The sequence below is a fragment of the Schistocerca cancellata genome, chromosome 12 (genome assembly GCF_023864275.1).
Source record: "Schistocerca cancellata isolate TAMUIC-IGC-003103 chromosome 12, iqSchCanc2.1, whole genome shotgun sequence".
Lineage (NCBI taxonomy): Eukaryota > Metazoa > Arthropoda > Insecta > Orthoptera > Acrididae > Schistocerca > Schistocerca cancellata.
The window spans coordinates 41,917,778-41,943,743 of NC_064637.1; the positions used below are offsets into that span (position 1 = coordinate 41,917,778).

At 38.0% G+C, this 25,966-nt stretch overlaps 1 protein-coding gene across 1 annotated transcript in view; it reads left to right on the forward strand.

Annotated features, from left to right (window-relative positions):
* The first annotated feature begins 16,130 nt into the window (after positions 1-16,130).
* Positions 16,131-25,966, forward strand: part of LOC126109564 (uncharacterized) — a 151,297-nt gene continuing 141,461 nt past the window's right edge. The window contains exon 1 of the mRNA XM_049914586.1: positions 16,131-16,442. Coding sequence (XP_049770543.1) covers positions 16,300-16,442 — 143 coding nt within the window. The 5' untranslated portion in view covers positions 16,131-16,299. The remainder of the gene's footprint in view (positions 16,443-25,966) is intronic.

Here is a 25,966-nt window from a genome sequence, read left to right on the forward strand (position 1 = left end):
AGCACGATCATCGTATGCCTCGACAAGCATTCAATGTGACTCTGCAGCACTTTTTTTCAAATGAAAACAAAAAGTTAATGCTTTCCACAAATCATCACTTTCTGGTACAAAATTCGACATTGTTAACACGATGAAAACATATGATGTTTGTTCCATGACTTGATGTATACTAAATATCTTTGACAGATGTTCCCTATCGACACATTTGTATCTTAACGCTCATTTCATACCAGTACACCTGGTACTAAGTTTATGAAATGTGGTGCTTACAATATTACATGTGGTTTACTTGAGTAACAAGCAAGAAATTTTCTGACGTGTTAACAAAGAGCTTTCATACACTACTAACAAGGCAGTATTGGATTTTCACCTACACATAAAACAGATAATACTACAAACATCAATAAAAACCTAAAAATATTGCACACAGCCAAGAAGAGACATTATCTAGATGATCTAGAGAAGTGAGCAGTTCACACAGCAAACAGGAAGGAAGTGGAAAAGTAGACAAACTGATGACATTAACTCATTGCTTATGTTATTTTAGTATGTACATGCATGACGAGCTGCTGTAGAAAGCTTTCAAATAATCAGCCCATACCTGTTGCTCCGCTGTATGTGTTCTTATTCTGGCACCTGCAAGATTTGACAGACTATGATGTAAACAAATTGACAGTCAAAGAGAAAGTACACTCTAGTAGTTCTCACTCAACTCTGCATAAACAGTGCATTATTTTTTTAAATATTTATACTGTGAAATATTTGTCTAATAAGTAAATATTAAATCAAATCATTCTTCATTTAAACAAAACTGTTTAACATACGTAATGTATTTTTATTGATTTTGTAACTGTCACTAGTTGTCAATAGTGAATTGTTTTGTATATTATTTTTATTTTCAGTTCTGCAATATAAAATGAAACAAAACACCTTTTAAGCTAATGGCAATGCATTGTCCTCCTGTGCACCAAATGGACATGAGAATTTTATTATTCTATAATACAAAATGTATTTTACGTGTTTACTGTTGTGATGTAATGACTGAACCATGAAAGGTTGCCAGAAAAAAAAAAGAAGAAAAATCATTCATGTACGAATATTAGCTATAAGCCTTGTAACTTTGGTAGAGATGTACTGTGCAAGCCACTTTCATCAGTCCACTACGAGTTCACACACATTGGGAAACTGCTGATTTCACACTCAGTGATTTTGAACTGAAGGTAAGAAGCAATAAAGTCATGTCCCACCAGCAAGCAAACAGCCCCAAATGCCATGTATAGAACCCCTAAAACACCAGGAAAGGCGAAGTGTGGCTGAGTTTCAGAGTTCCAGCAAACAGCATCAGCTGCCTCGAATGAATTAGCCTGCAGCAGATGTTATGAAAGTGAGCATCAGGCTCAGTTAACTTTGTGCACCAAGAAGGACTTTCAAAAGCTTGCCTGTAAGTACCTCTGCTCCTGGGTCATTGGTTTCTATCATGCATTTGTCTACATATACCTATGTCTCTGTGTTATTTTTGCTGTGATGGGTATTTAATCCTGAGGTTTCAATTAGAACAATGGTATGTGGCACTTCCACGGTTTGTAGTCAATAGTACCATATGTTACTGTATCTTAACAAAGAAGGGAAGTTGCTACTCACCATATAGCAGAGATACTGAGTCGCAATAGGCACAACAAAAAGATTCACACTATTAAAGCTTTCAGCCATTAAGGCAGTAGACACACATACACACATGCACACACACACACACACACACACTCACACAAACGCAACTTGCACACATGTCTGCAGTCTCAGAGAGCTGAAACCACACTCTGCTTTCAGTTCCATGGCAAAATTAGAAAACACAAACTTTTTTGAGTCCATATAAATAACATTTTGAATATGGAAAGTCTAGGCAATGTAAATATAGCTACCCAATTAGACAGTAGTTACAGAAGGTCCGTGGCATTACACAACTAAACAGTTATCGATAATAGGTACATATTGAATCTAATTATTAACTGTATTCGTTTCTGTGGTACGTTGGAACTTGCCCTTAGAGGACATGATGAGACTGAATCACCTACCAATCCTGGTGTTTTTCGTTCCTTGATTAATTTTAGTGCAGAATTAGATTCTGTATTAAAATCGCATTTAGAGAAAGCTACAGTTTTCAAAGGAACCTCAAAAACCATCCAGAATTAAATCCTCCAGTGCATGCTTCAAATCTTCCAAGAGGAAATTAGAAAGGAAATTAAGGGTGCTGAGTTTTTGGCCATAATAGCTGATGAAAGCAGTGATGTTGCCTGTGTTTTTCAAATGGTTACAGTATATAGGTACATGTTGTTGTTGTTGTGGTCTTCAGTCCTGAGACTGGTTTGATGCAGCTCTCCATGCTACTCTATCCTGTGCAAGCTTCTTCATCTCCCAGTACCTACTGCATCCTACATCCTTCTGAATCTGCTTAGTGTATTCATCTCTTGGTCTCCCCCTACGATTTTTACCCTCCACGCTGCCCTCCAATACTAAATTGGTGATCCCTTGATGCCTCAGAACATGTCCTACCAACCGATCCCTTCTTCTGGTCAAGTTGTGCCACAAACTTCTCTTCTCCCCAATCCTATTCAATACTTCCTCATTAGTTATGTGATCTACCCATCTAATCTTCAGCATTCTTCTGTAGCACCACATTTCGAAAGCTTCTATTCTCTTCTTGTCCAAACTATTTATCGTCCATGTTTCGCTTCCATACATAATGGATAGGTACATCACTAACGGAAAACTAGTTGAAAGATTTTGGGACTCCATAGCACCAGAAAAGCATGATGCACAGTCTTTGGCAACGTTCATCATCTAACAAATAAATAATCATTTAAGGAATTGTCCACATAAGCTAACAGCGCAAACATATGATGGTGACCAACATGTAACAGATAAATAATCATTTGGGGAATTGTCCACATAAGCTAACAGTGCAAACATATGATGGTGCAGCAGTATGAGTAGTTCATCATGTGGGGTGCAGGCTCTTGTTAAGGAAAAGTTTCTCAGTGCTTCATACATTCGTTGTTATGCCCACCAGTTGAATCTCATTATGCTTAAAGCTGCTTCCATCAATAAAAATGTACGAATATTCTTCACTAAACTTCAGGGACTTTGCAGCTTCTTTTCAGTGTCTCCTCAAAGAACAGCAGTTCTGGATGAAACAGTATGAAAACGACTGCCACATTCAGTGCCTACTCATTGGAATTTTCCGTCTAGGAGTGTCAACACCATTTTCGTATATAGGGAAGATATTATCACGCGCATGAACAATATGAGCCAGGGGGAAAAACTGTGTAATGATAACATGATCCTGCAAGCCTGTGGCTTAGTAACAATTTTGAAGGATAAAAAGTTCATTTTTTGGCTTTCATTTTTTCATAAAATCTTGATCGATGTGCATATTTTGTACAACCAGCCACAAAAAATGGATAGTGACTCAACATATGCACAAAATCATCTGACAACTTTTGAGCATGAAATTGCGAACATTAGGGAAGGAGTGAGTGAAAATTCAACAGCTTTACACGGTACGATAAAAGAGGGAGAACCGAAGATGGTGCAGCGATGTGTAATCTAATGTGGCAGGCAAAAGAAGTATGTGATGTCATAAGTTACGAGGCAAAAGAAACATTCAAGTTCACTGGACACCTAGTTGCAGTCTCTCTCTTTCTGCCAGAGAAATTCGCTACTTACTCTTCCAGTTTTCCAGAAACATCTTTCAGAGCTGCTATTGAATGCTACTCTTTTTTAGAAGCAAAGAAACTTCGAACAGAACTCTCTGTTATTTATGGAAGAGAGGAGTTCAAAACCATGTGTGGAGCTTTGAGCTATCTGCATTACATAACAGACAATAATCTTTGTGATACACTGAACGAATATGTGAAGCTCCTGAAAGTGATAATTACAATTACAATGACCACATCAGAAGCGGAACGTTGTTTTTCTTCTCCGAAACGCATCACGACCTTCTTGCGGAATACTATGGACCGAGAAAAACTATCAGCACTCGCGATGCTCTCTATAGAATGAGACCTCATTTTAGGAATTGCAGACTTCAATCAAAGAGTGATTGAAAGATTTGCAAATATGAAGGAAAGAAGAATAGAGTTCCTGTACAAGTGATCACCACCACATCCAAATTCAGAGATAAAATCGAATGGCGTTAACATCAGTCCTGCTGAAAAAGGTTAGTAAGGCATGCCTACCACTTTTTGAGTACATACTGCTGCAGTTGATTGTAATTTCTTTTATTCTGCAAAAGTAATCCTTTTTTCTGTGTACACCTTTTGGTTTTATTATGAGTAGATGCAGGAGTGACACGAGTGAGTGATCTGTTTATATAAGGCATTACAAAACTATGAGCAGTGTACTGATTTTCTCTCTTTTGTTGATGTTTTCCTTCGTGAGCAAAGTGCACCACCATCTTCTTTGGTCACCACAACTGCAACAACTACCTTAGCACGTCTCCCATCAGACCCAAATTACGGTGATGATGGCCAATAAGTCACTGTGGATGCACACCGATCTCAAACTCTTATGGGAATCGGCAAGGGGTGCCCTGAGTAATGAGGCTAAAAAGTAGGGACATCATCAGTAGTGTTTGATATAAGTTGGGAATTTGGGTTGTTATGTCTAGACAAGACAGCCTAGACACAATGAGAGGAAGCCGAAAGGCACACGCTTAAACTCACGCAGGCTGGCGTGAGGTCTGAAACAGGATACGTAATGAATGCTATAAAGAAAAGTACGTAGCTTCTGGAATACTTAACTTTAATCCACATTTGTAGAACATCGCTCTTGATGATACATTAATAGAATCTCAATATCACTTGAATACTGGTAATGGCACCTTGCTAGGTCGTAGCAAATGTAGCTGAAGGCTATGCTAACTATCGTCTCGGCAAATGAGAGCCTAATTCTCAGTGAACCATGGCTAGCAACATCAGCTGTACAACTGGGGCGAGTGCTAGTACATCTCTCTAGACCTGCCGTGTGGTGGCGCTCGGTCTGCAATTACTGACAGTGGGGACACGCGAGTCCGTCGTATACTAGCGGACCGCGGCTGATTTAAAAGCTACCACCTAGCAAGTGTGGTGTCTGGCGGTGACACCACATGGGTCTGTCAGAGGGTACGCAGCTGTGGTGTCCATTGCATCCAGATGGCATAGTGGTCAGTGCACTTGCCTAGTAAGCACGAGGCTCAGGTTCAAACCCCAGCCTGGCACAAATTTTCAACTTGAGTCGTTCACATAAATCAATGCTCACTGGCAGTTAGTGCCTTTGATTCCTTTGTGTGTTGATTCATAGTGGCTGCAGGTGCAAATTTTTTTTTTTTGGACATGTTCCAAAGAACAGACACCACATATACAGGGTGGCGCATGAAATGTGTTACCAATTGTTTCTTTCACAATTTACGATGCACATTAGATATCCCGCTGGAATCTCTACAGCAGTACCAGCAGAGCTTGGAAAAACAAATGAGTTACGAAATGACGTGTAATTCACGATACTGCCGCTAGGAGACTAGTAAGCAGCACTGGATGACAATGGAAGACTGATGACACAGCAACGATCGGCAATTGTGTTACTTTTTCGTGAAACGAAAAGCCTTGTTGGTGTTTTTGACAACAGTTTAACACACGATGGGTCCCTTGCAAGACGACCATCCACAGGTTGTACGATAAATTTGTACAGGAAGGAACAGTATTGGAAGTGAAGCGACCTCGGCCTAAGCCTGTTTGTTTACCGGAGAATATTGAAGCGGTACGAGTTGCTGTACAGAGAAGTCCCGGGAAATCGTGTAGAAAAGCAGCAGTGCAACTGGGAATATCCAGACGCTCTGTTCAACGCATTCTTAAAAGTGACCTCCATATGTACCCATACAAGATGACCTGTGCACAGAAGCTCACTGAAGAACACAAGCAGCAGAGACTACTGTTTGCTCAGTGGGCAGAGGATAGGGAAGAAACTCTCAACAACGTTTGGTTTTCAGATGAGGCGCTTTTTCATTTAGATGGTGTGGTTAACAAACAAAATGTACGCTTTTGGGCCACTGAAAACTCACAAGTGCTTCACAAATGACAACATTATGCTCCGAGGATTACAGCGTGGGCAGCAATTTCCAGTCATGGACTTATTGGACCCCTTTTCTATGAAGAAACTGTGAACAGCATTTCAACATGCGGGTCATTTCACTCAGGTTTCCAGGTTGCTTCAATAATGGACAAAATTGGCCCCCCAATAGTCCAGACCTCAATCCATGCGACTTTTTTCTTTGGGGGTACCTAAAAGAAAAAAATTTCCCAAAACGTCCACGTGATTTAATGGAGCTCAGAAGACTTATTCTTCAAGCTTGCAGAGAAATTACGGAAGACATGTGCTGTAGGGTAATCACTAACTTCAGTGTTCATTTGAAGGAAGTTAGGAAACAAAATGGTGGACATATTGAGCATGTGCTGAGTTAGACCAAATCTCGATGGATGGCTCTTCATTGTAGTATACGTTCCTTTCAGATTGTATTGACAATAAAGTTTATATTCAAAAACAAAATGGTAACACATTTCATGCGCCACCTTGTATATCGGCCTCATCTATGAATTGTAAATCAGTTCTCTCTTGCAAGTTCAGGTTAGATTTTTAGATACTATTTTTATAATTGTTATTATTATTATCTCTGCACTATGTGTATATAAAACAAAATTGTGTTATTATTATGATGATGTATGTAAACATCAGCTTTCTATGTTTACGGTAAATTTTACCGAACTTTTGACTTGTCTTCTGTACCTGAATCAAATGATTTTGATTATGTATGTTATGAGACTAATAAACCACAATTCACAATTGTGCAATTAATAATATGAATTTTAAGTATGCCAGATCTTTTGTAATTTCAAAATTTTCTAAAAGAAAAGTAATTTTAACTATAGATACAGAGTTACCACATATCGATTTTAACAAATTAATTTCTTTTTATACATTCTAGTGTGAAATATAATACATCATATACAAAATCACATGAAATTCGCTCAGTTAAACAGCTGAGATAATTTTAACCTATACAAGATCTGAAAATATTTTTTGGTATCGATTATTTCTATTAAACAAAGGTAATGTTAGAGGAGGGTGTCCCATTACAAGCGCCACCAGTGCACTGTCCTTTTATACCTTGTGTGTGCAATACTACCACCCCCTGTATATGTGCACCTCTATCCCAAGACTTTTGCTACCTGAGTGTATACACTCCCACCACAGCAGTGGTGTGATTCCATCCACACAGTTCATTCGATCACCACAGTCACTGCACCAGTCGTCAGTCGAATTGTATCTGAGCTCCTATCGCCTCGACCAGGCGAAGCCGCCAGCTAGATCCGACAGTTCCGGGCTTCGAACTAGATCCTCCCCGTGACAGCCGACGGGTGTCGACGTCTGACACTCCGGCCAGTTTTTGAGGGTCACAGGTTCAACTTAGGATGTCTGCACAATCCTGCCGGATGTTTTGGGTTTATTGCTGTGTACATCAGCCTGGCCATAAAGCTTGCTGCATTATGAACCTGCACCGATTTCACATCAGAGAGATCACCGTCGTTGCTAGCCGCTGTTACGCAGACACGACATATGGATGCCTCGGAGTACTCACCCACTACCTGCTAAATACAGCTAGCTTGAGGGCTGCAGCCATTGACTTCCTGTACAGAAGTGACAAATAATAAAGAATGTCATTATCGAGTAAGCAACCTCAACAATGAGCTTGCCATGATACTGGAGAGACCATCCCACTGCCTCCCACTCTGGTCTCTTTGGAGACGAAAGTGGCCATCCTGCAACACTACCATTCTGAATAGCTGTAATTATATATAACTTTTTATTCTTAATTTTTAGTTCCAAAGATAACCGTTTACGATGTCTGAAACCGGTCATCTATCAAGATAACTGAAGAATGGAAGTACAAAATGTTCTAAGTGCTAAATCTCACTTTTATCAAGAGAATCAAAAAATAATACATCTTTTTCTGTACATCTTTTTCTGTAGGACAAAAGTTGGAAACAAAGTAAGAAATGCGTGCTTGAATATAAATGCAGATGCTAACTGAGTCTACAGGTTGTGCTGTTGTATCTGATCACAAATGGCACCTGCGCAGCGTTCTCAATGCATTGCAAATGTTAGATGTGGTCATAAAAGTGTTCTGCATAGGTGTGAATGCTTTGTGGTGGAGCTAAGTTAAATTGAACACGGGCAAATTGCCAGTGCTCATTCATTTCGAGAGGCAGCATATCGAAGATTTATACCACTGGGGCTGGAAAAACTGAAAGAACCAGAGTTTGTAGAGAGTTTCACAGAGAGCATTAGGGGACGATTGACAAGAATGGGTGAAAGAAATACAGTGGAAGAAGAATGGGTAGCTTAGAGAGATGAAATATTGTGACAGTAGACCATCAAGTAGATAAAAAGGTGAGGGCTAGTAGAAATCCCTGAGTAACAGAAGAGATACTGAATTTAATAGATAAAAGAAGAAAATATAAAAATGCAGTAAATGAAGCAGGCAAAAAGGAATACAAACGTCTCAAAAATGAGATCAACAGGAGGTGCAAAATGGCTAAGGAGGGATGGTTAGAGGACAAATGTAAGGATGTAGAGGCATATGTCACTAGGGGTAAGAGAGATACTGCCTACAGGAAAATTAAAAAGACCTTTGAAGAAAAGAGAACCACCTGTATGAAAATCAAGAGCTTGGATGGAAAATCAGTCCTAATCAAAGAAGGAAAAGTAGGAAGGTGGAAGGAATATATCGAGGATCTATACAAGGGCAATGTACTTGAGGGTAATATTACAGAAATGGAAGAGGACGTAGATGAAGATGAAATGGGAGATATGATACTATGTGAAGAATTTGACAGAGCATTGAAAGACTTCGGAGAGCCAGCCATGACAAAGCTCTACCATCTGGTGAGAAAATATATGAGACCAGCGAAATACCTTCAGACTTCCAGAAGAATATAATAATTCTGAACCAAAAGAAACCAGGTGTTGAGAGGTGTGAAAATTACCGAACTATCAGTCGGTTGAAAAACACTAACAGGAATACCTTACAAACAAATGGCAAAACTGGCAGAAGCTGGGGAAGATCAGTTTGGATTCCACAGAAATGTTGGAACATGTGAGGCAATACTGACCTTACAACTTATCTTAGAAGATAGGTTATGAAAAGGCAAACCTACATTTCTAGCATTTGTAGACTTACAGAATGCTTTTGACAATGTTAACTGGAATGCTCTCTTTCAAATTCTGAATGTGGCAGGGGTCAAATACAGGGAGGGAAAGGCTATTTACAATTTGTACAGAAACCAGATGGCAGTCATAAGAGTCACGGGGCATGAAAGGGAAGCAGTGGTTGGGAAGGGAGTGAGACAGGGTTGTAGCCTCTCCCCAATGTTATTCAATCTGTATATTGAGCAAGCAGTAAAGGAAACAAAAGAAAAATTTGGGGTACAGATTAAAATCCGTGTAGAAGAAATAAAAATTTGGAGGTTTGCCGATGACATTGTAATTCTGTTAGAGATATCAACAGACGTGGAACAGCAGCTGAATAGAATTGACAGTGTCTTGAAAGATGGATATAAGATAAACAACAACAAAAGCAAAATGAGGATAATGGAATGTAGTCGAATTAAATCAGGTGATGCCAGGGAATTAGATTAGGAAATGACACACTTAAAGTAGTAAATGAATTCTGCTATTTGAGAAACAAAATAACTGATGATGGTCAAAGTAGAGAGGGTGCAAAGAGTCAACTGGTTACGGCAAGGAAAGCATTTCTGAAGAAGAAAAATTTGGTAAGATCAAGTATAGATTTAAGTGTTACGAAGTCTTTTCTGAAAGCATTTGTATGGGGTGTAGACATGTATGGAAGTGAAACATGGACAGAAAACAATGTAGACAACAAGAGAATAGAAGCTTCTGAAATGTAGTGCTACAGAAGAATGATGACAATTAGATGGGTAGATCACATAACTAATGAGGAGGTACAGAACAGAATTGGGGAGAAGAGGAATTTGTGGCACAACGTAAGTAGAAGAAGAGATCGGTTGTTAAGACACATTCTGAGGCATCAAGGGATCACCAGTTTAGTATTGGATAGAAGTGTGGAGGGTAAGAACCATAGAGGGAGGTCAGGAGATGAATACACTAAGCAGATTCAGAAGGATTTAGGTTGCAGTAGTTATTGGAAGAAGAAGAGACTTGCAAGTGATAAAGTAGCACAGAGAGCCACAGTCTCTGGACTGAAGACCACAACAACTACATCATCTTCATGATCTCTATGTGAGAAACACACACAATTCACACACACACAAGCAAGCACACTTCATACACATATGACCACCACCTTCAGCATCTCGAGCATCCCACTCCAACCTGCTGGAGTTGGCAGTCATGTGTGTAAGGAGTGCCTGCTTGTATGTGTGAATGGCATGTGTCACTTTTATTGATGAAGGTTGTGGATGAAAGCTTTATGTAAGTGTCTTTTAATTGTGTCTGTCTACTACTTGACATATCCTCTTTATGGAAAGTAGCAATCTGTCTTTTCCTACATTGTTAATATTCCTACCTGGAGATTCCATTGTTTTATTGTATCTTACGACTAAAACATAAGTGAATACGTGTTGGAATCAGTCAATTAATACAAATATCTAGCTGTACCAATTTGTAGAGATATTAAATGGAATGATCACATAAACTCAGTTGTCTGTAAAGAAGGTTGCTCGGTGTAGCAAAGCAGCTTACATCAATAAAGACAAGGCCTCTGGCCAAGATTGTATACCAGTCAGGTTCCTTTCAGAGTATGCTGATACATTAGCTCCATATTTAGCAATTATATACAATCGCTCACTCACAGAAAGATCCATACCTAAAGACTGGAAAATTGCTCTAGTCACACCAATACCCAAAAAGGAAAATAAGAGTGATCCACTGAATTACAGGCCCATATCACTAACGTTGGTTTGCAGTAGGGTTTTGGGACATATACTGTGTTCAAACATTATGAATTACCCTGAAGAAAACAGTTCATTGACACATAGCACGGATTTAGAAAATATTTTTCTTGTGAAACATAACTAGCTCTTTATATCCATGAACTAATGAGTGCTATCGACAGGGGATGTCAAATTGATTCCATATTTTTAGGTTTCCAGAAGATTTTTGACACCATTCTTCACAAGCATCTCCTAACAAAACTGCGTGTCTATGGAATATTGCAACAGTTGTGCAACTGGATTTGTGATTTCCTGTCCTAAAGGTCACAGTTTGTAGTAACAGATGGAAAGTCATTGAGTAAAACAGAAGTAATATCCGACGTTCACCAAAGTAGTGTTATAGGCCCTCTATTGTTCCTGATTCATGTTAATGTCATAGGAGACAATCTGAGTAGCACTCTTAGATTGTTTGCAGATGATGTTATCATTTACCATGTTGTAAAGTCATCATATTACCAAAACAAATTGCTAAATGATTGAGATAAGATATCTGTATAGTGCAAAAAGTGGTAATTGACTCTGAACAAATAAAAGTTTGAAGTTATTCACATGAGTACTAAAAGGAATTTGCTAAATTTCTATTTCGGAATAAGTCTCACAAATTGGAAGGCTGTAAATTCAACTAAATACTTACGGATTAAAATTACAAATAACCTAAATTGGAACAATCACACAGATAATGTTGTGGGTTGAGCAAACCAAAGACTGTGACATTGGCAGAACACTTCGAAGGTGCAACAGGTCTGCTAAAGAGACTGCTTACACCACACTTGTCCGCCCTATTCTGGGGTATTTGCTGTGCAGTATGGGATCCGCATCAGGTGGGACTGAAGGATGACACTGAAAAAGTTCAAAGAAGGGCAGCTCGTTTTGTATTATCGCAAAAAAAGGGAGATAGTGCCACAGACATGATATGTGAATTGGAGTGGTAATCATTAAAACAAAGATATTTTTTGTTGCAACAGGATCTTCATGAAATTTCAATCACCAGTTTTCTCCTCCGATTGCGAAAACATTCTGGTGGCACCCATCTACACAGGGAGAAATGATCATCACAATAAAATAAGAGAATTGAGGGCCTGCAAAGAAAAATTAAGTGCACGTTCTTCCCGTGCGCTGTTCGAGAGTGGAACGGTACAGAGACAGCTTGATGGTTGTTTATTGAACCCTCTGCCAGGCACTCCATTGTGGATAGCAGAGTAATCACGTAGATGTAGATGTGCTCCAAATGAAGTCTTATGATAGGTTACAATGCCATGACTTTGCCTTTCATATTTTGGCAGACACTGAAATGGATATAACATGTGCCCGAGGATTATTCTTTGGTGGCACGCTTGACCCTGCATGGTGCCGCGCATGCAGTTTTGTCGCATATGGGGTTCTACTCTGCGTCATGTTGTATAGGAACATCCGCTGCACTCCACTTAGATGACTGTGTGGTGCAGTTTCACAAGCTCCATCATTCTCGGTCCATTTTTCTTCGAGAAGATGATACATCGTGGGCCAGTTATGTGTACAATGACATTTGTATGTCATAAAGACCTCCTGGTGCAACATGTGGCTCCAGCTTTGCTAGAACACAGTTGTATTCACACCACTATTATCATGCAAGATGAGGCGACAATGCATGTTGCTTGCCAGGTGAAAGATTTGCCTCAATAAACCTTCCATAATGACCATGTAATCTCTGGGCAACTTCACGATATGTGGCCTTCCAGATTCCCCGACCTAAATCCGACTGACTTCAGGTTGTGGGGATATACGAAAGGGGATATATGAAAGATTGTGTCAATCAGTGACTACCTGATCTGAAGAGTAGCATATGACAACATACTGCTCCGATTACACTGGGAACCCTGTAAGCATTCGTTGACCATGCCATGTTACGACTGCTGCAAGTTGCTGAGTCAGGGCATCATACTGAACACACGTTGTAACTTGAGACCATATTCTAATAAACATGCCATAAACACCATTATCATGTGGTTGATCATTCTTCCCCTTTTCTTGCACTCACACCAAATTCTGACTGCTTACACTGTCATATTTTCACCTGGTGGCAGAAAGTGGAATATTGTTTTTTTCAGTATAACCCACGAGTGCATCAATTAATGAGCATACCTATGATGTTTCAGCATCTTGCAATGTACACACCCACCACTGCAGGACTCGCAACACTGTCAGTTTAAGCATAACCATCCAGTGTTAATGGTCATCAGGCTTGTAATCTAAATCATATATAAACAAATACACAAAAAGTGAGGTCAAAGTGTTCAAATAATAGCAAAGATTACAGAAGTAACAATGGTCACACGAACAAATTATGTCTTACATTCTAATTCATATAAAGAGAATTCTGTCAAAAACTGATATATCAGTGCTACTTAATCAATTCCTATGATAATGTTTAAAATTAACTAAATTTCATGAAGTATTACATATTGTCAACAAATTCCTGTAAAGAATAGAAGGACCTATTCAAAAGATAAAGTGTTAGATGTTTTCTTTCTTTTTTTAAAATTAGTCATATTCCCAGTGAGCAATTTAACATGAACTGAAACTTTATGGTATATTTTTATCCTTAAATAAGGTATCCTTTATGTACCACACTGAGATCTTTTTTAACTATATGAATATCATGTTTACTTCTAGTATAAGCAGTGTTTGCTTTGTAAATTGTATGAGTATTGTTCACAATGCTCATTAGTGAAAAAATGTGTTGACATGGCAAGGTGAGGATCTCTAGTTGTTTGAATAAATTTCTGCAAGAGCATCTGTGATGCACACTTATCATAATTTCAATGGCCCTCCTAAGTGCAATAAAGACTTCTTTTGCTTGTGACTGGTTTACCCAGAAGGTGATACCAAATGTCATAAGTGAATGGAAATATCCAATGTATGCAGTTTTGATTGTTTCCAAGTTACAGATAGGTGCAATTGGGTGAATGGAATGCAAAGACAAGGTAAGAATAATTAGTGTGTATGAGGTTTTTAAACATCCTGCAGTCCATACACATATGTAATGGGAAGAAGCCCTAATGTGTGATACAATGAGAGGTACCCTTTGTCAAACAGTTTACAGTAATTTGCAGAGTGTTTGTGACTGGATTGAGGATTTTTTTGGTAGGGAGTACACAGCATATTATCTTCGATGGAAGGTCATTGAGCAGATGCAGATTTAACTTTGGGTGTGCCACAGGGACGTATGCTGGGACCCTTGCTGTTCATGTTGTATATTAATGACGTTTCAAACAATATAATAGTAACCTCAGATTTTTTGCAGCTGATGCAGTTAACTGTACTGTCTGAAAGAAGCTGCTTAAATACTCAGTCATATCTTGATAAGATTTCCAAGTGGTTCTGAGATTGGAAACTTGTTTAAATGTTCAGTAATTTAAAACTGTGCATTTCACAAAATGAAAAATGTAGTGTCCGCAGTGATTCTTCCTGCACTCCATGTGTGAACTGAACGGTTAGAAACCCTTATAACTGCTACATTGGGACCACCCTCCGCCATGTACTTCACCGTGATTTAAAGAGTGTAGATATATGGATGCAGACACAGACTAAGAAGGCCTACACAGTACAATGAGAATGCTCACAGCAACTACCTACTGATTTGAAGGATATTTATTTAAAAATGTCCACGTGTTGTGCTATTGCTGTGACTTGTTATGTGTGGTTTAATACTTTGGACATAACTTCATATATCAGAGTAGACTACACTCAAATGATATTGTAAGGAATATTAAATTATTATCTGCACAGTGATGTTTCAATAGTGTAGTATACATTAACAAAACGAGGTCGTTTTTTGCGACCAGATACCTGACTGACAACGCCTGGCAAACTATCGTCACAATATGGTATGTCCTTCAGAGTTACGTTCTTGAGAGATGTCTCACTGATGTTGGAGAATTTGGCGTAAGAATAATAGGACGTATTTGTGACGTCAGGCATTTTAACTTAGTTCACTTTACGAAAACTGGGGTCTTGTTTCCGATTGACAGCAGCAGCCACGTACAAATTTGAATCGTTCGTGCGACACGAAATAAAAGTAAGGTGATACGGCAAAGCCTGATATCGTATACTGTTAATCTTTTGTTTCATAAGTCGATCATACCACACTGTGATGTTGATTTTGCTCCAATAGAGTTACGTAAAGGGTACCATGGAAACATCAACAACCCGATACAGTATTACGCTGAATAAAGCTTCTAAAGCTTTGCTACCAAACAATGTTCATTAGGAATCAAAAGTAGTTTCACAAAGTTGAAAGTGTTATACTACAAAACTATTAAGATATCTAGAAAGTCGAAAGTGCGAGAAAATTTTGGCGGATGCAAAGCAAAAACACTTAAATACTGCGAAAAGTTTGTGTACTGTCACTGCATATGAGCCCATTCTACCGATACTGAGTTTATTTCCTACTCTAAACCTTTCCTTATATATTGAAATAATGTCCTTGCCGACATAAAAGCTTTTCGAAGATCAACTTAATTCAGTCTCTTCTGTTCCATTGTCAACAGAGTAAACGAATAACTGAATTAAAGCAGCTAATACACTCGTGCTACTTAAAGACTCTGTAGTTCTGAAGGTGCGTTATTGTTTTGCAATAGTGTCTCAAAAAACAGTTTTGTTGAGAACTACATCACTCGTTACCTTTACAAGCAAATCTAAACATTTAAGTGTACGGTGATATCTTTTGTGGTCGTCGATATAAATGAAACTGATGAGAAATTATGTGATAGGAAATGCACCTTGTTGCATAAATATGTAGTACTAAAGCTATTTTCATACAAACATTTCATTTTTAGCGCCAGCATGGACGCAGGAACTTATGACAGCATCATCGTTGCCATGGAAATTATGACAGCTGCTGGTTGCTATGGTTACTGCAGCTCACTGGAAGATAACGAACTTGGAAGGTTGAACACATTGGGAGGGATAAGAACTCCAACAAAGATCGAATATTTATGACGCTTATATACGAACAAGAATGTGATACTGAAATACAAAAAGTTGTTTCCCAGTGGTTTCTGTGTGCATCCAGTCTGATTACTTGAACTACGATTTCCAGAGATTATATATGTTGATTTGCCAAGAATATTCCTGGGTGTTCTGCTGTCGCATGTGTTGTCTGAATCGTTGGAGTTTTGCGTCGCGGTGTTCGCTGGCGTGCGTGAACTTGTCAATTTTTCAAGGCTAGGTGAACTGTTATTGTTCACGACTCAGAATGGATGAGGATGGAGAGGTTAGAAATTCGAAAAAGCAAACATTGCTAGAGAAATACGATATTCCTGTTGAGCATCTAAACTTCGAGTATGTGGAGAAGTGTAATGATGAGAAAGAGCTAGAAAAGATAGTGAAGATATTAAGGTGAGAAAGAAAAACTGCCCCATTTTCGTCAAATACAGCACGTTTTTCAGTTTATGACAGTTTGTGCAACAACTTATTAACAAATACTCACTAGCCTTCACCATTCGATTTCAGAATAAAAGTCCTCGCATTACTTGAATATAACACTGATAAAGCCATAGAAAAGTAAAATAATTTAAGTGTTTGTGTGGGACGCATTGTTTCTTTGTCTCTTTTTTACGGAAGCAAAGGATTACGACAAAACTTTATTTATGTAGTAATAAATGACGCAGTTCATTACGTATCGTAGAGCGCCATAACGTGTAGGCTTTCTGTATGGTTTGCGGGTTTCGGAGAATGTAGGTGTGGGTGTAGAGTGAGAGAGTAATTAAGTATTTGTCAATGGACAAACGACAACAATTGATTCACTTACAGAAACCACTATATTAGTTCGGGTGTTTTTCCCGAAAGAAATTGCACAGGGTGAAATTTTAATACCATCCTCAATTTGAACTGCACAATTTTCTTTGGTAGATACAAAACTGTACTGTTATTGCTCACGCTTGATTAATAGGAACTAGTAATTTCACAAAATTCACGACAATAACTTGTCGGCTGTAACAAGATTTGGAAATCAAATTTTGAACGATGAAATTTCCCCAACAAAGCTTAGCCTTTTGCACCATTGAGCACCATGCTGAACTGGGGCTGGAGCTTAGATAGCTGTCTTTAGAAGGTTATAACCTACCAAAGCGACTCTCACGCAATAATGCAGATTTTTATACAGTGCCTCTCAATTACTCTGAATGATCCTCACATTCGGTCTTCTGCAGACTTACCATATAGTTTTATAAGATTACATCTCTGATAACTGTAAAATTAATACAGTAATAGGAAGTCTTAGGAGTAGTAGTAACAACAACAACAATAATAATAATAATAATGCAATTTGCCCTCTCAAACCTGATGTTTTATATTTTTCACTACGTAGCACTGTACACACCTGAGGCAATGAGTAAATTTTTTACACCAAAATGAATACATTTTATATTCTTTAGAAATAAAATGTGAGGTAAATCCAGCCATGATGTTTTAAATGAGACACAAAGTATTGTGAATATGCTGTACATAAATCACACTTCAAGTGACGAAAGGAAGAAGGGTGTGGGGGTGGGGGCAGGTGCTACATAATTTTTACTTCGATGGAGAAATGGAAAGATGTTTTTGTCATTGTATAATTTGATCCCTCCTGTGGTCGAGTGTCTCAGAATTTTATGTAGTGTAGTCTGTTTAATTTTATTTGTAGTGGTATATTTATCAATTCGTTTTATTTTTTTCTAATTGTGACTGGTTGTTAATGTTAAATTTTGCTAAGACTTAATATGGCTGTTTAGTATGCTTGGTTGTTAAACAGTTTTCTGCAGGATCTTGCTAATCTCATATGAGATTCATCAAGTATCCTAACTTTGACACCGCATCAGTCAGTATCTATATAGAGAACAGACTTAATTGTACTGAACCATAATTAAAGGTCAACTGAAGAATGGGATGGAAGTCATCATCTTTGAACAATGATTTCATATTTTAGTGATAGATATTAATTTGTTTAATTTCGAGCCATACGTAATAAATCGGTTATCTTCTGTGGCAAAGCCTCATAATCACAAATAGAACTAAATGAATGTGTTGTTGAGAGACAGATTTCTGGATAATTACCACAGCCCTCGACTTGAGAACGTCCTGTTACACAATTTATGTTCTAGAAGGGTTGCTCTACTGAGGATGCTAAATGTTGCGAAGGGGTCATTCCACATCAAGGGGATCAGGGGTCCCCGCTCGACCATCTCAAAATCTAATGAAATTTTGTGTGAAGCTTGTATATGGTCTTATATGGTTATATACCAAATGTCAGTCCTATATCTTCAGTGGTTGAATTTTTAGGGGTTTTTAAAGAGTGGTATGAAGGTACAAATCTGCAAAGTTTGCCAAGGTTTTTTAGAAGTTCTAGAAAATATTTAGTCATTTGCTTAAGTATACATAGACACAATTCTATGTTAACTCACACCATGGCAAAAATTTGGGATTTAGCCACACCTAAATACAGATACAAGCCTCCAAAGTGGCTAAAAAATTTGTCGCGCTATTCTGAGAGCCAAGGTGTGACCGACTACTGCTACCGTTAATATGAACCAGTCACACCCAAACTTCAGAGGTTTATTCCTACCTGTGATGTCTATATATGGATGCCTAGATGAAAAGATATGCATCTGCAAATTTGGCTAAAATTTTATACATGCAAATTTTAGGGTATTTTTGGGGAGCAATACCTCAGCTGTAGCTTGTTCAATCCTTTTTATTTCTTGACACAGCTGGTAAGATCATGCTTTAAGTTGTCAAAGCTATATTGTTTAATTTCTGGATCTTGTATTTTGATGAGTAAGAATACACTCCAAAAGTTATTATTTTGTCACTTCGAGAAGATTTAAAAATGAAATATTTTGCTCATTAAGTCCCATAATATTCCAGTATATAAATCAGTTTCAAACGTTTAACATATGCCATAAAAACAAGTATAATACAAAACACACCAAATTTGCAAAACAAAAATACTGAGGAATCAGTTCCGTTTTTGGTTAAACAGTTCTACAATTTTATCAAGGACAGATTGTGGATAACTGTTATTGTCGTGGTGGTGGTGGTGGTGGTGGTGGTGGTGGTGGTGGTGGTTCTGAAGCCATGGAAATATGTTGCTCAGGAATCCAGCAGGTGTCTTTAGCAGTTGGCGAGTGGAAGGAACAAGTAGAACTGTGTGGGCGCATGAAGCTGATGACATCTTGTTGTTCATGAAACTTCACACAAATTTTCAACACCAAAAATTGCCATACATAGATGCAACATATTATCTTGCTTGAAAACTTAAAATTGAAATTGCTGGAATTTTTCATCTGCTTCAAAGGTATTAACTGTGAATGTTGTAGCATCATTGGAAACCCTGCTTACTCTGAGCTCATTCCAAATAATTGGTTTAAATTGATTATTTTTTTCCTTGTTCCAGATATTGTATGTCCCATGGCAAACCTTGTTTCTTGATCAGTCTGAATTTTTTCAATTTCTTCTTTTGCTACATAAAAACTTATATACTATCATCACAGTATTTGATCAAGTCATATGGAATCAATATTTGGTTATCTAAGGGCCTCTGCAGACTAGCAAGGGCTGCTAGTGTTTTTGCTGTTCCCCCAATGCCAAAACAATATGATTTGCTGTGGCTTGTTTTGAAGAAATTCCATTCGGCAGTGATGCCAAAATCCTTCCTGTGCAGACATAAATCGATGAAATTTTTGAAATTCTTATACGGAGCAGCTGAACCGTCACTAAGGTAATAAATGTTCTTAATGTTCTCAATATTTGTCTATAAATATGCTATTAACTTTGAGAGGCATGAAAGGCAGTTGTATCATGACACAGTTGCTGATCATACAAATGCTAATACTCTGACATTCATTGCACTCAAAATGACAACAAATGGATGTAATGTGGCCCTACTATTCTTCCAGTGAAATCCTTGCACAGCATCTTGGACAAATAATGAATAATTCTCAGCAAAACCTATCACTATAATTGATTAATTTTTTGCAAGATTTCTGTGGTGTTTTGACACAAAGTGATGGCTTCTTTAACCCATAATTTTCAGAATCAGTGCCTCCATGAAATCTTCAACTGTTCTGACAAGTTTCTAATGTGTGTCTGTCAGTATGGACCCATTGCTTGTATTCCATTGTTTCTTCAGGGTCACAGTCTTTAAAAGCATCTTCAAGAAAAGCCTCTAGTTGCATTTTTATTGGAAATTCCTCACAATGTTACAGCATACAATCTTTTGATTCAAAACTGCATACAGTTTTTTTCATCAAATTCTTGTAGTCATTTTGGATGGATGTTACTGAAGCCAACATTAATTTGACAATTTGATGAATTGCACATACATATACTGAATGTAATCCAGAAGCACCAACTGTAATACACCATTTTGGGCTGAGCTCACAAAATTTTGAGAAGCTCAGTTGATTTCCGTATTGCTTAAATAAGCAATGAACATTTCTTTCATGTTACAAAGGAGCAGCAGGCGTTTCTGTTTTCCCCATTGATTCTTACTGCAACACAATCCTTTTTGCGTGGACATAAATGAGAAAACTCAACATCTTCAAAAAAAGTGAGAAAATTTTGTTGTACTTCATATTGTGTTTTTTCCCTTTTTGGTTTGCAGGTGTTACAAAATCCCATCTTCCATCTTTAGTTCCCTAGCCTTCTTCACCATTTCGATTCAAACAGAAAATTCTTTCGCTGTTTTTTTTTCAATAGTCCAGCTATTTGGGGCAGGGTCAAAATTTGAACTTTACTGCAATTGCTTGAAGTTTGAAGCTTAATCTTACATTCTTCGATTAAGATGTTCATATCTTTACATTTTTGGCACTCTTCCATTTGTATTTGAGCAATATCTACTTGGCTCACACCAGCAGCTATGGAAATTACCTTATTAATGCTGCCTTGGGCTTTCAGAACTTTGCGCTTTATATATCCCATTGAATCCCTTTTGCTGATGCATTGAACCTCTAATTGTGACACTCCAAATGATGATAATGAAGTATTAGCAGTCAAGCAAGCATCAACAACATCCATGTCTTCAGTGGATGGTGATTCTTGCGTATCCTGGTGGGATGATTCGTTTTGGGCCACTTCTTGTCTTCATTTGGTACAAATTTTCTGACCAGGTATAAAAACTTCATTAGCCAGTAACTGCAACCATATTAGACACTGCAAAGGTTACGGATGTTGAAGGCTTCTCGGTTACATGTTTTTCTTTACCAGATCTTTATGAAGTCTTTTGCAGGAATTTGAATTTTGTCATCAACAAGGTATTATAGCATGAATAAATTTGGACATTTTCAGTAAAATCAAGCCCTACTTATGTTGTATAAGCTCCTTGTCCACTGATGACATTTCTTTAACTGATTGTAGTCGACTTCTACCATAATAGAATGTTGATGTCTTATGACAGTCAGCTCCATCTGATCCACCAAAGTAGCAGGATGCAAGGGTTTCTTGGTTTATTTTATACAATAGTTTATTAATCTATAACAAGCAATTTTGAAAGCTTATGAATGCTGGTTTGAAGCACAGCAGATTCAGTCTTGTTTGTATATAAAATATACAAATTGGTGTATCAAACATATTGTTTCAGTGCTTACCTGCAGCTACAACAATGATTATTGTTTATTCAGATATTGAGTGCTCAACACTACGATTATCCAATGTCGATGTCAAAGATCACGCCGCACAGAAGACTGACACTGTGAAAACTGCCAATAATGGAAGCAACAACTGTAAGTGCTGATTCAGCAATGTATCACTGCTGAGAGGCTTCGCAAACTACTACTGCTTTATAATGCCGATGGAAACTGAATGATAATGCGTATCTGCACCACCACACATTGTAGGGTTAAAATGGTCTAAAGCAACATAGCGTTCCATTATGATCTCTTGGATTTTATAATTTGAAGAGCATTTTCAGAGGTTTTATTGTATATACATTCTACACAGTAAAATAATGTAAAAACACTTCCTATTAGCATAGTTACAGTCCCCACAGTCAAATCTTATACTATTAAAAAACAGTACTATTACACATTTTATGATTTACAGTTTCAAATTATATTAATTTTTTGTATTGCTTAATCGTCCATTTTCCCTACTTTTGATAGGTATTCTTACTCAACAATATGAAAGATCTAAAAATTAAACAATGTAGCTTTGAAAGCTTAAAGCATGCTCTTTCCAGCTGCGGCAAGGAAAAAAAGGATTTAACAAGAGACAGTTGAGATACTGCCGCCCAAAAATACCTTAAAATTTACACTTAGAAAATTTTGGCAAACTTTGCAGATGCATATCTTTTCATCTAGGCATCCAATGTTAATTAAATTTGATCCTCATGTAGACATCATACGTAGGAACAACCCTTTGAAGCTTTGGTGTGACTGGTTCGTATGAAAAGTAGCACTGGTCGGTCACACCCTGGCTCCCAGAATAGTGCGATGAATGTTTTAGCCACTTTAGAGGCTTGTATCTATCCCTAATTTTTGCCATGGTGTCTATGTATATTACAGCAAATGACCAAATGTTTTCTAGAACTTCTAAAAAAAGTCTAGCAAACTTAGCAGATTCACACTTTAGTATGTGATGCGAAGGTGAGTAGGCTCTCGTTGAAAGCCCCAAAAATTCAACCACTGAAGATGTTGTGGTTGTTGTTGTGTGTGGTTGTTGTTGTGTGTGGTTGTTGTTGTGTGTGGTTGTTGTTGTGTGTGGTTGTTGTTGTGTGTGGTTGTTGTTGTTGTGGTGGTTGTTGTTGTTGTGGTGGTTGTTGTTGTTGTGGTGGTTGTTGTTGTTGTGGTGGTTGTTGTTGTTGTGGTGGTTGTTGTTGTTGTTGTGGTGGTTGTTGTTGTTGTTGTTGTTGTTGTTGTTGTCTTCAGTCCTGAGACTGGTTTGATGCAGCTCTCCACACTACTCTATCCTGTGCAAGCTTCTTCATCTCCAAGTACCTACTGCAACCTACATCCTTCTGAATCTGCTTAGTGTATTCATCTCTTGGTCTCCCTCTGCGATTTTTATCCTCCACGCTGCCCTCCAATACTAAATTGGTGATCCCTCGATGTCTCAGAACATGTCCTACCAACCGATCCCTTCTTCTAGTCAAACTGTGCCACAAGCTCATCTTCTCCCCAATTCTATTAAATACCTCCTCATTTGTTATATGATCTACCCATCTAATCTTCAGCATTCTTCTGTAGCACAGCATTTCGGAAGCTTCTATTCTCTTCTTGTCCAAACTATTTATCGTCCATGTTTGACTTCCATACATGGCTACACTCCACACAAATACTTTCAGAAACGACATCCTGACACTTAAATTTATACTCGATGTTAACAAATTTCTCTTCTTCAGAAACGCTTTCCTTGCCATTGCCAGTCTACATTTTATATCCTCTCTACTTCAACCATCATCAGTTATTTTGCTCCCCAAATAGCAAAACTCCTTTACTACTTTAAGTGTCTCATTTCCTAATCTAATTCCCTCAGCATCACCCGACTTAATTCGACTACATTTCATTATCCTCGTTTTGCTTTTGTTGATGTTCATCTTATACCCTCCTTTCAAGACACTGTCAATTCAGTTCCACTGCTCTTCCAAGTCCTTTGCTGTCTCTGACAGAATTCCAATGTCATCGTCGAACCTCAAATTTTTTATTTCTTCTCCATGGATTTTAATACCTACTCAGAACTTTTCTTTTATTTCCTTTATTGCTTGCTCAATATACAGATTGAATAACATCGGGGATAGGCTACAACCCAGTCTCACTCCCTTCCCAATCACTGCTTCTCTTGTCCCTCGACTCTTATAACTGCCATCTGCTTTCGGTACAAACTGTAAATAACCTTTCGCTTCTCGTATTTTACCCCTGCCACCTTCAGAATTTGAAAGAGTTCTAATCAACATTGTCAAAAGCTTTCTCTATGTCTATAAATGCTAGTAATGTACCACTGAAGATAGTGGACTGAAATCTGGTATGTAACAATAAAAGAACATATAGAACCTTCACACCAAATTTCATTAGATTTGGAGATGGTAGAGTGGGGACACTTTTTAAATTCAGTCCCTATGACTAGAATGACCCAAAGGAGTCCCAAAGGGTTTCATTTTGGATCCACTTCTATTTCGTATGAATGCATATGACCTTCCACTTAATTCAACAAGCAAAGTTGGTACTCGTTGCAGACGATACTAGTGTTATAGGAAATACCATTAGAGCAAGGCTGCAAAAGAGATGGTGATTGATATTCTCCAGTGAATTATTGAGTGGTTCCCTGAAAATGGACTCTCCCCAAACACTCTACTTTCAGTTCTGCACAACAAATAGTTATGCCAATAATTGATGTAGGATACAAGCAGGAGTCAGTAGCCAGTGTAAAGTGCCCCAAGTTTTTGGATGTACATATTGATGAAAATTTGAACTGGAAGAAGAAAATTACTGAGCTTCTCAATTGATAATGTTCAGCTACTTTTGCTCTTCATGTAATTGCTGATCTTGGAAACAAACGTATCAGCCTAGAGACATTTTTGCAAATTTCCATTCAGTCTTACCGAATCGTTCTCTGGGGTAACTCATCACTTATAAAGAAAGTGGTTATTGCACAAAAGTGAGCAGTAAGAATAATATGTGGTGTTCACCTCATGTACGTACTCTTCAAGGTACTTCGTCCTCACAGTACGTGTATTCACTAATGAAATTTGTCATAAATAATCCACCTCAATTTGAGAGCAGTGTTGTTTGTGCCTAGAGCTCTAGAGGGAAAAGTGACCTTTATTGCCCATTATAAAAGCCGCCAGTGGCTAAGAGAGGAATTCAACATTCAGCAGCAAAAATTTTTGCTCGTTTGCCCAAAAACATAATGTCTGACAGGTAGCAAAGCAAGTTTTGAATCTAATTTAAAATCATTTCTCCTGAACAACTCTTTCTATTCCATGGACAAATTTTGCCTTAAAAACTGGTAGTTAGTAAAAAAGTGTGTAATTGCTTGTGTAGGACTAAAATAATAATAATAATAATTTCATTAGTGTTAACACTAATCATGTATACATTGCCTGTAAATTGACTTGTTCCACATCATTTTGATAAAAAAATTGTTAAGTGATCCATGCAACATGCAATTATCAGTAAATGTTTCTGGCTTACTGCTTGTTCCAGGCTTGACTTTTGGCACCCACTTTGTCTTGAGAGGTTTGGTCTACTGGATAGTTCTACCTGTTTGAATGTGCCATTAAAAACCAGAGATGAGAATTCTTTCGTCATTGCTTTTTTCCATCCTCTCTTATTTATCCCTTCCAAAGCCTGTTTGACATCAGTCTTCTTGCAAGTAGTAAGTAAAATGGTCAGGACATTCCTTGGGTTTTGGTTAACTTCCTGACCTTTGATGTTTAATCCCTAGTTGAACTATGGGATCCATGTTTTAATTCTCTTGTTCCTCATCTTGAGCTTCAGTTTTCATTGGATCACTGTCAACAATAAAACAGTTAATTATTTCTGACTAATAGAATTACTTCTTCGGTGTGTGAAGAATTGATGTAATGAAGAACTGCTTCTTGTTTCAATCCCGAGACATTGGTGATCTTCCGTTAGAAAGTTTTCCTCCGCCAAGAAATTTAGAGAACTGCTGACAAATATCTGGCAAGTCTTTCTATCGATGAATGAATAGCCTTTGGTTGCCTAGCAGTAGTCTACAGGTGTCAACTTCTGTGACTTCTTATCCCACTTCTTGCAGAGGGATTTTGAAGGAATGTGAGCCAGTGCACTGCAGACAGAATTTACCTGGTGCGATAAAGGAGTCTTACTCTTATACCAGAATGCATGTGGCATTTGATATCCAAATGCGATGAGTGGATAAATAATATTCCACAAATGAGTTGGCATTGAACTTCGTGGTATGGACTTTTC